The sequence below is a fragment of the Aethalodelphis obliquidens genome, unplaced genomic scaffold (assembly GCF_003676395.1).
Source record: "Aethalodelphis obliquidens isolate GAN/ISIS:26980383/991018 unplaced genomic scaffold, ASM367639v1 scaffold43, whole genome shotgun sequence".
NCBI classification, from domain to species: Eukaryota; Metazoa; Chordata; class Mammalia; order Artiodactyla; family Delphinidae; genus Aethalodelphis; species Aethalodelphis obliquidens.
Window position 1 is genome coordinate 9362171 of NW_020837987.1, and position 16090 is coordinate 9378260.

Genomic DNA, 16090 nt, shown 5'->3' on the forward strand with positions numbered 1-16090 from the left:
CACACACACACACACACACACACACACACACACACACACACACACACTCTCTCTCACACACACTCTTTCTCTCTCTCTCTCTCTCTCTCTCTCTCTCTCTCTCAGTTCCTGCCCCTTCATTCCAGAGCAACTCAGAACCACTACCACCAGGGGGCGACGACCTCTCCCTGGAAACCGAAGGTGCCTTCCGGGCAACCTGCTCCCTCCTTGAGCTTTATTGTAGAATCCAGTTCATAGCAGTTAGAATCCAGTCCTGCTGTTTTCTAGCTGAGACCTTGGGCAAATCACTTCACCCTCTGAACCTCCATCTACTCCTCTTCTTTTTTTTTTTCTTTTAAATTAATTAATTAATTAATATATTTTTGGCTGCGTTGGGTCTCCGTTGCACACAGGCTTTCTCTAGTTGCGGCGAGCGCGGGCTACACTTTGTTGCCGTGCGCGGGCTTCTCATTGCGGTGGCTTCTCTTGTTGTGGAGCCCGGGCTCTAGGCGCACGGGCTTCAGTAGTTGTGGCACGCAGGCTCAGTAGTTGTGGCTCACGGGCTCTAGAGCGCAGACTCAGTAGTTGTGGTGCACGGGCTTAGTTGCTCCGCGGCATGTGGGATCTTCCCGGACCGGGGCACGATCCCGTGTCGCCTGCATCGGCAGGCGGACTCTCAACCACTGCGCCACCAGGGAAGCCCCAAACAGGTGGATTCTTAACCACTGTGCCACCGGAGAAGTCCCTCCTCTTCTAAATTGGGAGTAATAATAGTATCATCTTGGGATTGTAAGGAATCTGTGAAATGATGCTTGTAAAACACCGAATGAACTCTTTGTGCCGGGGGTGGGGCTCCTATGTACACCACAGCAGCGACTATTGCTAAAGCAATGACTCTTGCAACTACAGCAACTACTGATAACGATCATAGCAATAACAGGCATCTGTGATCGAGGATCTGCTCTGTGCCAGGTATTATTCTAAATGCTTTACATGTATTACCTTATTTAATCTTCAGAGCAGCACTACATCATTATCACATCATTATCGTCATTATCACACCCATTTTACAAATGAGGAAACTGAGGCCTTGAAAGGTTAGAAGACTTGGCAAGCTCTCCCAGCCTACAAGCGGTAGGGGCAGGATTTGAACCCAGTGCCTATGCTTTAGCAGTGGTTAAACACTGCTATCTGCCTTTCTCTTATTTTAACAACATTAGCCTGACCTTTTCCTGAAGCCTCACTCACCTTCCCAACTCGAAGCCCCGTTAGCCAGAATCCCTAACAAAGGAGACCCCTCGCCCTCTCCTCGTACTCCCTACCTTCCTTCACCCTCCACCACAGCCCTGGGAACATGGGGACTCTGATCTCAGCGGAAGGGGCTGCCCCTCTCCCCAAACCTGGGCGGGGGAAGCCTTCACGGGCAGCCCCCATCCACCCACCCTTCACCTCCAGAAGATCATAGTGGCAGAAAGCTGGACTCTTAGCTAAGTGCCTTAGGACAGCCACAGCTGAATCACAACATAGCCCCAAAGTTTAAAAACAAACATAAAAATAACAAGCTCTGCCACGTCCAAATGTTGCTTTGGGCAAGTTGCTTACGTTCTCTGGGCCTCTGTTTTCCCACTTTTTGTTTGTTTTGGCTGTACCACGCGACTTGCAGGATCTTAGTTCCCTGACCAGGGATCGAACCCGTGTCCCCTATAGTGGGAGCACGGAGTCTTAACCACTGGACCACCAGGGAAGTCCTCCATCTTTTTTTTTTTTTTTTTTTAATATTCCACACTGTTGCATCCGTGTTAGCCCTATCCTTTAATCCATTTGTACTACCGAGTTACAGACCTGACTGTTCCTAGCACCCTGTTTAACCCGTGGACAGTTATTTTCCCCGCCTTATAAGCAGCCTCTAAGACATTATCTTTCGTTGGTTTGGTTTTTTAAATATTTAATTTATTTATTTATTTGGTTGTGCCGGGTCTTAGTTGCGGCAAGAGGGCTCCTTAGTTGTGGCATGCGAACTCTTAGTTGTGGCATGCATGTGGGATCTAGTTCCCCGGCCAGGGATCGAACCCTGAGTCCCCTGCATTGGGAGCGCGGAGTCTTAGGCCACTGGACCACCAGGGAAGTCCCTCCCCCATCTTTAAACTGGGATCATATTACTAACTGTTCCCTAGACTTGTTAAAAAGATTTAGTGAGTTTGTGTGGACGTTTGTGAGTGTGTGTGTGTGAGTATAATACATGTACCTATTACATATGAGGCGATACATATGTAGTGCTTAATAAAGTGCCTGACACATAACAAGCCCTCGATAAACATTGATGCCGCTATGTTTCGTGAACCCGTTTCCCCAACACACCAGACTCTTGTGCTCTGCCCTCGAGGACTGAAGGCCTGCGGGGTGAGGGATGTTTGTAGTTTTGTTATGATCTCCCCTCAGGGCACGGAGGTCTTCCCCCTCCTTGGTTCCATCCTGCATGACCCTGAGGTCTTCAAACAGCCCGAGGAGTTCAACCCAGGACGATTCCTGGATGCAGATGGAAAGTTCAAAAAGCACGAGGCCTTCCTGCCCTTCTCCTTAGGTATCTGCTGGGTCCGCCCCTGTCTACCCACTGGTCCTCCCACAGGCCTGGGTGTGAGGATGGTTGGCACAGCGCCATCTGTCTCCCCTCCAGGTAAGCGTGTCTGCCTCGGGGAGGGCCTGGCTCGGACCGAGCTCTTCCTCCTGTTCACCGCCATCCTGCAGGCCTTCTCGCTGGGGAACCCGTGCCCACCGGGTGCCCTGAGCCTCCAGCCAGCCGTCAGTGGCCTTTTCAACATCCCCCAAGCCTTCCAGCTGCAATTCCGGCCCCGCTGACCTCCACCCCACCCCACCGTGTGGACCGGGTGAAGAAGGGAAACTTGGGAGGTAGTAGCCTTGGCGGTTGCCATGGACATGGCTGTGTCTCCTGAGCCACACGCCTACACCACAGGCAGCCACCTTCGCACACCTGTAGCTGTTTTCTAGAGTCGGTCACACATATATTCAGCCTACACATCCACAGGGTCATCAGACCACGCAACCACACACCCAGACACACCCACGAGGGCCACAAGGCAACTCGGCCACGCAGCTTTCTACTGACAAATTTAGTCCATCTGGAATCACAACCACATGCCCGGATAACCCACCAACTCATACGCAGCACAGCTCCCCCGGACCCACAACCCACGCGTGGGGATTCAGCTGCCGCCTTCACAAGCCACGGAAACAGCCACAGTGTGTGCAGCGCACGTGCCCTCTTAACTCATCAGACTTACCAGGGCTACCATCTCTGGGAGCCTAGAGCAGAGAACATGCCCCATGCCACCTCATGTCACCACACAAAGACCATCTCTGTCCTCAGCCCTCAGGTGACCGTACCGCTCTCCAGGCATAAGACTGTCGTCATCCACATGCCCCCAACCACTGAACCACACAGCCAGCCCATGTGGGACACCCGCCCGCCTCCGGGGTATCTTCCCGCTAAGATATACGACTCCTGCGGAGGCCCAGCCCTGGCCTCCTCCGCACCTTCAGCCCTCAAGGGCACCCCTTTCCAGGCAGCCTGATCCCCCAAATGCTCCCAAATACAGACACACCCCAGTGTGCAATTGTGCACAAGCCTGGGGACAAAGTAAACTTGGACATACGTGGAAACTCAGATCAGGGGAACACACCACACACACACACATGCACACGCACACGCACACACACACACACACACTCCAGCTTATATAACCATGTTGAAAACCTCCCCTGCTCCCCCCACCCGCCTCCAGTTAGACCCAGTGGATGGAGCCAGATTCCAACTCCCCGTTGCAGGGAAGAGGCCAGGTCTGACGTCCTTGTGACTCGAAGGTCCCCGTTTTGCAATAAAAGTTTGTCTCTGGCCCAGGGCAGGGCCTAGTATGTGTGTGACAGTGTCCATCATTGTGAGTAAGGAGTGGGGATGGAGGGGGTCCACCCCTCCCTGGAGGCTAGGCGGGAACCGAAAAACATGGCCCCCGCCTACCCTGGCTGTTGACATCAGTAGCAGATGTGGAGGTGGCGGGGCGGGGGGGGGGGGGGGGGGGGGGGGGGGGGGGGGGGTCCCGGGGGTCACTTCCGGGGAGGGGGATGTTGGGGGGGGGGCAGAACTGCAGGCCTAGGGCAGGGGGTGGGAGGCTTGCGGGTAGGAGAGTTGGGGGCCTCAGTTAGGGAAAACCCGAAGGTGACCACTTCCCACCCTGGGCGCCCTCCCAAACTGAAAGCACACGCCGAAACACAAACCCTACCCTCACTCTGGCCTCTCCTGCCACCCGTTCCCTCCTCCCTTCTCTTCACTAGAGAGCCAGAAGTATCTTTTTCTTTGTCAATTATCTAATAAGGAAGTTTTCAAACACACACCAGTAGAGAGAATAGTACAATGAACCCGTGGGCCCATGACCGGGCCTCATTCGATAATCATCAACTTTCGGCTAATTTTATTTCATCTATCACTCTCTTACAGTGATTTTAAAGCAAATCTCAGAAAATAATTGAATACACATTTCTCATAGTAAAGGACATTTTTCCCCCCAACATTTTATTATGACAATTTTCAAACATGCAGCAAAGTTAAGGGGATTATACGGAAATACCCATGGGCTACCGCCTAGGCTCTCCCACTTTGGTTGCCATGCTGCATTAGCACATTTCTTTCCACCTGCCCAGCCAGCTCATTTTTTTAGGCATTTCAGAATAAATTGCAGGGAATTCCCTGGCGGTCCAGTGGTTAGGACTGCACACTTCCACTGTGGAGGCGCAGGTTCGATCTCTGATCAGGGAACTAAGATCCCGCGTGCCACGCCGCACGACCGAAAACAAACCAAAAAATAAGTTGCAGACATCGACCTCTGAATGCTTCAGCAATGCATAGATCGTTAGCTAAAGTTTCCTTTTTTTTTTTTAATTTTCCATGATGTTATCACTTTATTTTTTGGCTTAAATTCTACAGAGGTAGCACAAAACAGTGATATGATGGGAAATAGAAAGATGTGATGGGGATCAGATCCTAACTTTGCCACTTTCTAGTTGATGACACCTTCACTGAAGATTTAGCATCTAAAAGACTTGCCAAACTTAAAAGAAGAGATGTGAAAAATTCTGGAACTTAATAGGAACAAAATACGTGCTAAGTTCTTGGATTTATTATTACTACTTTTTATGTCAGTGTGATATGAAAAGGAATGAATAAGGTTTGATGTTTCCTCCCTTTAAATGAAGGCAATGACTTGCTTTCCTTTGTACTCAAAATTCACATTCAGGGAAACTTGGGATGAGAAATACCAGCAAATTCATTTATTTGAGGAAGGATGGACCTTGCACTGCATCAATATGAAAGTTGACATGAATTAGGATGATTCCAGGAGCAGGCAAAAGAAAAACAAAAACTCAAAATGTCTTAAACAATAATTATTGGACCCCAAAGTAAAAGTCTTTACAATCAGTGTGGGGTTCGGTTTGTTTTTTTTGGGGGGCGGGTGTAAAATATACATAACATAATATTTACCATTTTCACCACTTGTAAGTGTACGATTCAGTGGCATTAAATATATTCACAATGTATAACCTTCACATTATCTACACCCAAAACTTTCATTACGCCCAACAAAGACTCCTAACTTATTAAGAAAATAACTCCCCTTTAAAATCCACTCTTTTGTTTTTTTTTTTTTTTTTTGGCCACATGGCTTGCAGGATCTTAGTTCCCTGACTGAACCCAGGCCCACAGCAGTGAAAGCATAGTCCTAACCACTGGACCACCAGGGAATTCCCTAAAATCCACTTTTTAAGAGTCACAACCGGGTTTCCCTGGTAGCGCCGTGGTTGAGAGTCCGCCTGCCGATGCGGGGGACGTGGGTTCGTGCCCGGTCCGGGAAGATCCCACATGCCGCAGAGCGGCTGGGCCCGTGAGCCATGGCCGCTGAGCCTGCACGTCCGGAGCCTGTGCTCCACAACGGGAGAGGCCACAACAGTGAGAGGCCCGCGTACCGCAAGGAAAAAAACAAGAAGAGTCACAACCGAGATACCATTTTCACACCTATCACAGTTAGCAATTTTGCTGTGTTAGTGTTCACGTTTCCCTGATGGTTGCAGAAATGTACTTCATAGGCGTGTTTGTTCAAATCTATATCCAAAGGCTCATCATTCAGTGCCTCATTTGGATGCTTAGGTCTTCTAAAGCTGTAACCATTCCCAACCTTTTTTATGCCACTTATTTTTTTAATTTTTGTTGAAATATAGTTGATTTACAATGTTGTGTTAGTTTCAGATGTACAGCACAGGGATTCAATTATACATATACATAAATATATATAATTCTTTTTTTATATTCTCTTCCATTATAGGTTATTACAAGATATTGAGTAGTTCCCTGTGCTATACAGTAGATCCTTGCTGGTTATCTATTTTATATATAGTAGGGTGTATATTTTAAGTCCAAACTGCTAATTTATCCCTCCCTGCCTTTCCCCTTTGGTAATGCCACTAATTTCTTCAAGAAACTAGTCACACAGGTCGTTTGCCCTGTGTCATTTTTCACATCCCAGATTTGGCTGATGGCATCTTTGGGGTGCTACTCAAGATGTCTTTCCATTGCCAGGAATTCTCTGTAAACTGGAAGTTAGATCAGATTTGGGCTCATTCTGGCCCAAGAGCTCCTCACTGGGTGGGCTGGGCCCCTTCCAGGCACATCATATCTCAATAATAAATGTTCCCATATAGTGTGTCCAGGTCCTGATCCCTCTGTTAGAAAGTTTCCCATCAACTTTTCACTTACTGGCCTTTAAAACCAAATCAGGGCTTCCCTGGTGGCGCAGTGGTTGAGAGTCCGCCTGCCGATGCAGGGGACACGGGTTCGTGCCACGGTCCAGGAAGATCCCACGTGCCGCGGAGCGGCTGGGCCCGTGAACCATGGCCGCTGAGCCTGCACGTACGGAGCCTGTGCTCCACGACGGGAGAGGCCACAACAGTGAGAGGCCCGCGTACCGCAAAAAAAAAAAACAAAAAAAACCCAAATCAAATCAGGTCTCTCCCCTGCTCTGCCCCCCAGTGGGGAACCCTTGTGCACCGTTGGTGGGAATGTAAATTGGTGCAGCCACTATGGAAAACAATATGGAGGTTCCTCAAAAAATTAAAAATAGAATTGTCATAGGATCCAACAGTCCCTCTCCTTGGTATATATCCAAAGGAAACGAAATCAGTGTCCCAAAAGAGATATCTGCACCCCTGTGTCCATGGCAGCATTATTCACGATAGCCAAGATACAGAAGCAATCTAAGTGTCAGCAGATGAGTGGATAAAGAAAATGTGACAGGCTTCCCTGGTGGTACAGTGGTTAGGAATTTGCCTGCCAACGCAGGTGACGTGGGTTCAAGCCCTGGTCCGGGAGGATCCCACATGCCACGGAGCAGCTAAGCCTGTGTGCCACAACTACTGAGCCTGCGCTCTAGAGCCCACAAGCCTCAGCTACTGAAGCCCACGTGCCCATGCTCCGCCCAACAAGAGAAGCCACTGCAATGAGAAGACTGCACACCACAACAAAGAGTAGCCCCCGCTCGCCGCAACTAGGGAAAGCCCACGTGCAGCAACGAAGACCCAACGCAGCCAAAATTTTTTAAAAAAAAGAAAATGTGATATAGATATGTAACAGAATATTATTCAGCCATAAAAAAAAGGAAACCCTGCCATTTGTGACAAACATGGATGGACCTTGAAGTCATTATGCTAAGTGAAATAAGTCAGACAGAGAAAGGCAAATACTGTATGATCTCACTTATATGTGGAATATAGAAAAGCTGAATTCATAGAAACAGAGAGATGTCATGTAGCACGGTGACTATCGTTAATAAAACTGTATTATACATTTGAAAGTTGCTAAGAGAGTAAATCTTAAAAGTTTCATAACGAAAAAAAATTGTAATCGCGTAGTGATGGATGTTAAGTAGACTTACCATGGTGATCATTTCACACCATATACAAATATAGGATCACTGTGTACATCTGAAACTAATATAGTGTTATAGGTCAATTGTCTCGCAATAAAAATTAATTAATAATTACTTAATTAAGTAAAAGAATTGTTGTTGCCAGAGGCTGGGGGTGGGGGAGAAATGGGGAGATGTTGATCAAAGGGTACAGATTTTCAGTTACAAGATGAATAAGTTCTGGGGACCTAATGTACAGCATGGTGACTATAGATAATACTGTACTGTATACTTGAAATTTACTAAGAGAGTAGATCTTAAATGTTCTCACTATACACACCAAAAAATGGTAACTATGTGAGGTAATGGATGGGTTAATTATCTTTATTGTGGTAATCCCTTTGCAATATATACATGTAGTAAATCATGTTGTACACCTTAAATTTATCTATCTATCTATCTATCTATTTATTTATTTATTTTGCCATGCTGCATGGCTTGTGGGATCTTAGTTCCCCAGTTCCCCAACCAGGGATCGAACCTGGGCCCTCAGCAGTGAAAGGGCCAAGTCCTAACCACTGGACTGCCGGGGAATTCCCCATTAAATTTATACATTTTGACCAATTATCCCTCAGTAAAGCTGGGTGGGGGGAATAGCCCCTTAGTGCATTCTGTCATATTTAGAATAAAAGCCAAAGTCCTCCTCCCCAGGCCAATGCCCTCCCTGATCTCACCTACTCCCTGACCTCCATCCATTCCAGCCACACGGGTCTTCTCCTTGAAGTTCCCTGCAGGCCTGCCCCCAGGCCTTTGCACCGGCTGTTCCCTCTGCCTGGAATGCCCTTTCCTATATGACTCACTTGCTAATTTACTTCAGAACTTGATCATAACCTCAGAGAGCACTTCCCTGACTACTTTCTCTAAAATGGCACTGCCCCCGCTCCCCTTGATATCCCTTCCCCAACTTTATTTTTTTCTCGCTTCCCGTGTTGCAATCTGATAAACATTTCTCTGGCTTTTCTCCCTCTTCCACTTGGAATATGAGCTCCATGAGGGCAGTCTTGCTCACTGTGGAATCCCCGCCTCTGGCACAGGGAACATTTCTATCCACCTGTCCATCTCACCTTTCTTTTTTTGGCCGTGCCTCACGACTTTCAGGATCTTAGTTCCCCGACCAGGGATCGGAACCTGCACCTTCAGCAGTTCAGCAATGAAAGCACCGAGTCCTAACCACTGGACCGCCAGGGAATTCCCCCATCTCATTTTTAAAATGCATTTGAGGGACTTCCCTGGGGGTCCAGTCGTTTAAAAGACTCCGTGCTTCCACTGTAGGGCTAGGGTTAGGGTTCCATCCCTGGTGGGGGAATTAAGATCCCACATGCCGCACAGCAGGACCATAATAAAATAAAAAATAAAATAAAAATACTATGTATAAAAAAATAAATAAATAAAATGCATTTGAAAGCCAATTGCAAACACATATTTGATACTCAGCAAATAGTTCTTGAAAGAACGAACACAGATTCAAGTTGGCCACGCACACAGCTGGGTCCACCGTGTCCTAGGTGTGTAGGACCACCCAGCGTATTCAAACAAGTGGGCAGATCTTTGCACATATTTGCGTCCCCCCAAAATGCCACAATAATGAATTGGCCCCTTTAGGAAAGGTCTTTTACATGGTGGTGCGGACACAGTGGTACCCAAGATATACCCAGTGCCTACACTCCCAGAGCCCGCAGACCATGAGACACACAGTCACACCAATAAATATATTGGGACAGCCCAAGCCAAAGAAAAGGACAAAGTGTTAGGAGTGAACAACACGGGGACCTAGAGTTGACTGGGAAGGACCAGGCAGTGATGCCAAGGAGAAGGGACAATTGAGATGGGGCTGAGGGCGTGTAGGAGTTGGGGGCATAGAGCTGCAGGAGGAGGCCCTAAAGCTTGTGAACAAGAGAAAGGAGCCAGGTGGACATGAGGGGTCAAGGCAAGCAGTTTCGGGGTTTATCTTGGAAGGTTTGGGGCAAAGGTGGAAAAGGGTTTGATTTGGGATTGAGAGACATTCTTCTTGCTGTTGACAGGTTAGAGGGAGAGAGAGTGGAGGCCAGGAGACCAGGGAGGAGGCCAGAGCAGGGGTCCAGGTGGGAGAAGATGGGGCTGGACCAGGGTGAGACCATGGGAAGGACAGCAAGGCCAGGCAGGAGAAAGGTTTGTGGAGCTAAATCGAATCCTCCTTGGCACTTGGAAACTTATTGAGGGTGGGGGCTGTCCAAGAGGACCCTGAGGGTCGGGCTTGGGTGGCAGAATAGATGCTGAGGCTGTCACTGAAATGGGACACAAATGACACAGCTCAGGAAAGCTGATGGGGAAGAGCCCTGAGTGCCAGGTTGTGGAGCCGGGAGCTCGCCCTGAGGGCAATGGGGAGCCAAGGTTAAGCAGGGAGGGGACAGGGTCAGATCTGAGTTTCAGAAACATCCCTCTGCTTATGAATGGGAGATGGGTTGGAGGGAGTAAGGGTGGAGGCAAGGAGGCCTGGGGGGAGGCCAGGGAGGAGGCCAAGGCAGGGTCCTGGTGGGAAAGGATGGGGCTGGACTCCTCGGAGTGAGAAGAGGCAGGTGGGAGAGACATCGGGAGGCTGAAAGGAGAGGAGTTTATAAGGAGCTGTAGGGATGCCAATACACAAACAGAACAGCCAAGAGCGGAGAGGTGGGTGGCCAGCCCCCTCCTACACAGACACTCAGGCTTGCAGAGACCCCCCCCCACCTCCACCATGTGCAAAACACATGGTGGGAAGTAAACGGACAAGCAGGAGAACCAGCACACAGGCCCTGGATCTACAAGGATCAGGATACACAATCCACCAGAGGGAGACAGCCATGCAAGTGCACAGAGAGACATACAGATGAGATGCAAAAAATCCAGGGCACCTTGTCAGCTGTCGTCACCACGTGCAAAAAACTGCACGTGCACTGTCCCAGGACAGCTTCTCCGTAGCCTGCTAAGTGGGTTCTATTGCTGTTCCCACCTTACAGATGGACAAAGCGAGGCTCAGGGAGGCCAGTCACTTGTAAGGTCACAGGGTTAGTGGTAGAGGCGGGATTCCCACCCAGGTCTTTGGGCACCCCTGTGAGTGCCCATCCACTGATGTCCTGTTTCATGCCCATGTGGATCTCTTTTGTATGAGGATCCACGTCTCCCCAAGTCTTCCCCCAGGGATGCCCACGCAGCAGTGTCCTCCCATTTCTGGTTTCTGAGGTTTCTCCACGAATGGAGGAGCTCCTGACCTGGCTTGTCTGAGTGTGAGCCGGTGGCGTGCCCCTGCGTGTCTCCTCCTGTCCCAGCCTCTGTGTGTGGATGACATCTGTGAGTGTGTGTGTGTGTGTGTGTGTGTGTGTGTGTGTGTGTGTGTCCTTGTCTGAGGAGCTGTGAGTGAGAGGGGGAGTGCCTGGCTGGGCTGGGCTGGGGGTGGAGGCAGGGGAGGGGGGCGTCGCAGAGGGGAGAGGAGTTCTGGAGGAATGTTTACCAGACACTGAGAGAGCCCAGAGGGACAGCGCCCAGAGCCGGGATAGGGAGAAGCACAGCTTCCCTGCCTCGCTGGCCCACGATTAGGGGCGTAGCCACCTGGGGCCCCCTTCCCCCTCCTCAGCCTCCCTTCAGGGCCCCTTTAAGACAGAGCTGGTCCTCTTCTCTCCGCGTTAACCTCTTGAAGTCCAGGTGGCCCCTTGGGCTCCGGCCGGTGGGCGGAGGCGGGGTGTGGGGGGGGGGAAGCCAGGGGCGGGGAAAGCGTTGCCCGAAATCTGGGAGGGAGAGAAGGAGGCAGGGTAGCTGGGAAGGCGCCGCCGAGCAGAGCCGGGTGAGGGCGCCCCCCGCTCCGCTGTGCCAGGCGGGCAGTGCCAAATCCGGGGAGCCCGGAGCTGGGGGGAGGGCCGGGCACAACCCGGCCCTGCCCCCTCCCCCACGGGGTGCCCAGCAACTTCTGAGGAAAGTTTGACATTGATTGCGTGGTGCCCCGAGGATGGGCAGGGTCCTGCTGGCCTGGTGCTGGGCGCTGTGCTACTGGGGGTGCGTGGCTCCCGAGGGTGAGTGATGGGGGGCGCTGGGGGAGGAGGGAAAGGAGAGGGATGGATGGCAGGTGTTTGAGGGGGGTGAGTCGGGAGTCCTGGTCTGGCTCAGGGAGTTTTCTTGGGACAACAGAGGGGGAGGGTATACACAGAGACAAACCAAGAGAGGGAAGGAAAAAGGGACTCTTGAGAGAGCAGAAGGGCAAGAAACAGAAACTAAGAGGGTCAGAGATGGGAAGAGATGGACACAAACAGACAGACAGACAGGAGAAGCTGAGGGCAAGGGTAGGGGCTGGACTTGAGTTGGGGGCCTTGGGGAGAGGGGCTGAGCTGGGGGCTGCCCGGAAAGGAATCTTCCAGAAAGGACCCCGAAGTCAGGCAGCGGGATGAGGAGGCTCCAGAGCCCTAGGGGAAGTCCCTCGTCACTGTCACCCCCACTTCTCCTTACCCCATGGCTGTTTGTCTGCGCGTTCCACCTCTGGGGCCAGGGGCTCTGCCTCCAATCCTACCATCTCTGTGGATCTCCATTTCTCTCTCTCTCTCCAGTCTCTGTCTTTATCTCTCCCTGTGCCCTAAGTGTCTCTATCACTGTCTCTGTCAGTCTGTTTTTGTCTCCTTCTGTCCATTTCCCTCTGTGTGTCTCTCCTACCACTTTTTCCCCTCTGGGGTGTCTCTCTCCATCTCTTATCCTCTGTCGCTCCGGGTTTCTGTCCCTCTCTGTCTGCCTGACTTTCTCTGGTTCCTCTCTCTGACTCTCCTTCCCTGTTTCTCTCTCTCTCCTCTCCCTCCCATTCCCTTTTCTTCCCCACCATCCACCAGCCTAATCTGTCAAGTCTCTAGAGACGCTAAGGGAGGGCAGGCCTGCCGGGCAGTCAGGGCGTGGGAGGCTGCCAGACCCCGGGCCTACTCCCAACGGACGGAGGCTGGAGGCCGGACCCCAGTCCCCTGGGAAGGCTCCCATCTTCCCCTCAAAGCCTCTACCCTCCACACCCCCTGCTGAGGTCACTCTGCAACTATGTGGGCCTAAGGGCCTGGCGGGGTCCTGGCAGTAGGCAGGCCGGCACGGGTGGAACCAAGGAGTCGGAGGGGAGCAGGGTTTCCTGAGTGAATTCTTCCCCATCTCCCTGCAGGCCCGCAGGCTGAGGGGCACCCCTTTGTGGGGAGTCCAGGGAACATCACTGGTGCCCGAGGACTCATGGGGGCCCTTCGGTGTGAGCTCCAGGTTCAGGGGGAGCCCCCCGAGGTGACCTGGCTTCGGGATGGACAGGTCCTAGAGCTGGCAGACAGCACCCAGACCCAGGTGCCCCTGGGCGAAGACGGGCAGGATGACTGGAAAGTGGTCAGCCAACTCAGGTGCCCGGCCTCCGCTAACCAGACGCGACCCGCATCCCTCCTGACCCCTGTGTCCCCACCTCCACCACATGCTGGCTGCAGAGTCACTCGCAGGAGCCCACCTGGGTTGGACCCCAGTGTGGCCACTCGCTAGCTGCATGGCTTTGGGCATGTGACATAACTAACCCTGGCTTTCACTTTCCTCTTCTGTAAAATGAGTTAATAATAGTACCCACTTACTCGGTCTTACGAGTTTCCAGCCCAGACTCTCCTCTTTCAGTTCTGAGGACCCCCTCCCCAGGTGCAGCTTTGACCCTGAACCTCTCTGTCCCTCCTCTTGCCCTGTCAGAATCTCGTCCCTGCAGCTCTCAGATGCTGGATGGTACCAGTGTGCCGTGGTCCTGGGCAGAAAGACCTTCGTGTCCCAGCCTGGCTACGTCGGGCTGGAGGGTGAGCCCTGGGCTCAGAGGTCGTGGGAGACCAAGAATCCTGAGGGGTCAGAGGGTGCTGGAGGATTCACGGCGTGCGTTGGGGACGTACAACCTAAGAATGTCAGAGATCTTGGAGGGTCAGGCAGCTGGAGGGGTCTATAAATTATTGGGGGCAGGCCTGCACAAGATTATATGTTTTGGGCGGGGGGGGGATATCTTTGGGTCTGTCAGCTGTCCTGAGGTCACACATGGTTGAGGCAGGATATTCGGGGGTCAGATCAAGGGTCTGAGGCACAACTTAACCCTCTCCCTCACCCCCCAGGGGCCTCACTTTCCTCATAGATAAGGTGGCATGAAGAGCAGGAAGGAGTAAGACATTCTGGAAAAGAGACATGAGAGGCTCAGATGTCCTGGAGCTCAGACATTGGTGGGGAGAGTCGGATATTGGGATCATGTTTCCTGTGGGTAGAGGTGTCCTGAGGGGTCAGACATAGGGGTCAAAGACCCTGCACCCTACAACATCCTAGTGGTGAGTCAGACACCTAGGGGGCTCAGAGGGACCCCAGCCTTCACCACTGCTCCCCGCCCAGGTCTGCCTTACTTCCTGGAGGAGCCTGAGGACAGGACTGTGGCTGCCAACACTCCCTTCAACCTGAGCTGCCGGGCCCAGGGACCCCCAGAGCCCGTGGACCTACTCTGGCTCCAGGATGCTGTCTCCCTAACTGCAACCGTGGACCACAGTGCCCAGCACACACTCCGTGTTCCAGGTGAGTCCAGGGATGTGGTCAGCTCAGTGTAGAGGGCCAGACAGGATGGAAGTGGGGAGCCCTTCATGCCTCTGTGTGAGGGTCTGCTCGTCCCACTGTCCTTCTCTGTCTGTCTCTGTCTCTGAGTCTCCCTCTAGTTTTTTCTCTTTGTCTCTGAGTATCTCTGTCTCTGCATTTCTGTCCCCATCTATCTCGTTTCCCTCTGTATGTTTTCTTTCTGTCTCCATCTCTCTCTGTTGCTCTGTGTGTCTCCCCGTCTCTCTGCTCTTTCCCCCTCCATTCATGCCAGCCTCTCTGCAGAGAATTCTTTGTCCTGGGTTTCCTCTGAGCTGCTCCATGGCCAAGTGTGTGGGGGTCTGGTGCCCCTTGTGTCAGCCCTTGACCCTAAGCAGGGCACAGGAATCAACTGGGCCTTCCTGTCCCCTAGCTCCTTACAGAAGTAACCCAAGATGGAGAGAGACACGACAGGTCTGAGTGACAGGAGAAACCCTCCCAGCCTCAGGGTGACCATCCCCTTCCACACCTCACAGATGAGGCAGGACCTAGTTTGGGGTCACACAGCGGTCAGCCAGAGTTGGGGGACCCTGAGCACAGGGGGTTCCCCTCACTGAGGAAGGAGAGGCAGAAGAACACAGATGGGGGAGGCTGAGTCAGTCAGAGGGAGGCGACTGGACCTTGGAGGGCATCGGCTTCCAGCATCCCCAACCTGCTGCTTCCATCTGCTGGCATGGGGAGGGGACTCCTGACGGAGAGTCTCTTAGGGTGGAAGGAGGGGCTCACATTCCCAGCATTCCGGGGGCCCTGAGTGTACGAGGAAGCAGGGGTGAGCATGCCGGCCTCCAGAGGGGTGACTCAGGCCCACAGCTCTGGGGCCTGAGTCAGCCTGGCAGGACCCGGGCAAAGGGGAGGGAGAGGGGGATGGTTCCCCCACCCCATCCCAGGAAGAGGGAGAAATGGGGGACGCAGGTGTGAGAGGATCTGTGTGTGTATCAGCATGTGAGGGAGCTGCCAGGTGGGGATCTCTGTGTGCGTCTCTGTGTGTGGGGCGGGGTGGGGGGTCTGGGTGTGTCCCTGTCCCTCTCGATCTGTGTCTCAGTGCAACTACCTGTTTGTACGAGGGTGTACCTTAGTGAGGGCTGGCTTCTGTGTATGTCTCAGAGTGTGTGTGTGTGTGTGCACGTGCGCGTGCGTGTGAGACTAGGTATGTTACTGTTGCCATAGGTGTCTGTCCCACTGTGTTTGGGTCTTTATGGCATGTTTCTGTAAGTTTCTCAGGGGCTGTCAGTGTGTGTGTGTGTGTGTGTGGGTGTGTGTGACTAAGTACTCCAGTGTCGGCCTGCTATCTGTCCCTCTTTGTGTTTGTGTGCTCACAGCTGTGACTCTCTGTGAGAGGGTGGAGTGCACATGTGTGTGTGAGGAGAGATGGCAGAGTGATGGACGGCAGTGTGCCTTGTGGCTATTTTCCATACCTCCCTGTATAGAGACGATGCCAGCTTACAGGCGTGTGCCTCTAGGTGTCAGTGTGTCTTAGTGGGACCTTCTGTTTCTTTGTG

General features: G+C 52.1%; 2 protein-coding genes across 5 annotated transcripts in view; both read left to right on the forward strand.

The window, feature by feature from the left end:
- Window positions 1-3203, forward strand: part of LOC113605909 (cytochrome P450 2S1-like) — a 12742-nt gene extending 9539 nt beyond the window's left edge. Inside the window, exons 8-9 of the mRNA XM_027079612.1 lie at window positions 2419-2560; window positions 2654-3203. Coding sequence (XP_026935413.1) covers window positions 2419-2560; window positions 2654-2835 — 324 coding nt within the window. The 3' untranslated portion in view covers window positions 2836-3203. The remainder of the gene's footprint in view (window positions 1-2418; window positions 2561-2653) is intronic.
- Window positions 3204-11743: 8540 nt separating this feature from the next.
- AXL (AXL receptor tyrosine kinase) overlaps window positions 11744-16090 on the forward strand; it is a 30942-nt gene continuing 26595 nt past the window's right edge. For 2 of the 4 annotated variants that reach the window (XM_027079613.1, XM_027079615.1), the window contains exons 1-4: window positions 11745-12025; window positions 13138-13360; window positions 13689-13789; window positions 14361-14537. In XM_027079613.1, the coding sequence (XP_026935414.1) occupies window positions 11962-12025; window positions 13138-13360; window positions 13689-13789; window positions 14361-14537 (565 nt within the window). In that variant the 5' untranslated portion in view covers window positions 11745-11961. Of the gene's footprint in view, window positions 12026-13137; window positions 13361-13688; window positions 13790-14360; window positions 14538-16090 lie in introns of all 4 variants that reach the window. The other 2 variants (XM_027079614.1, XM_027079616.1) reach the window with 2 other exon arrangements.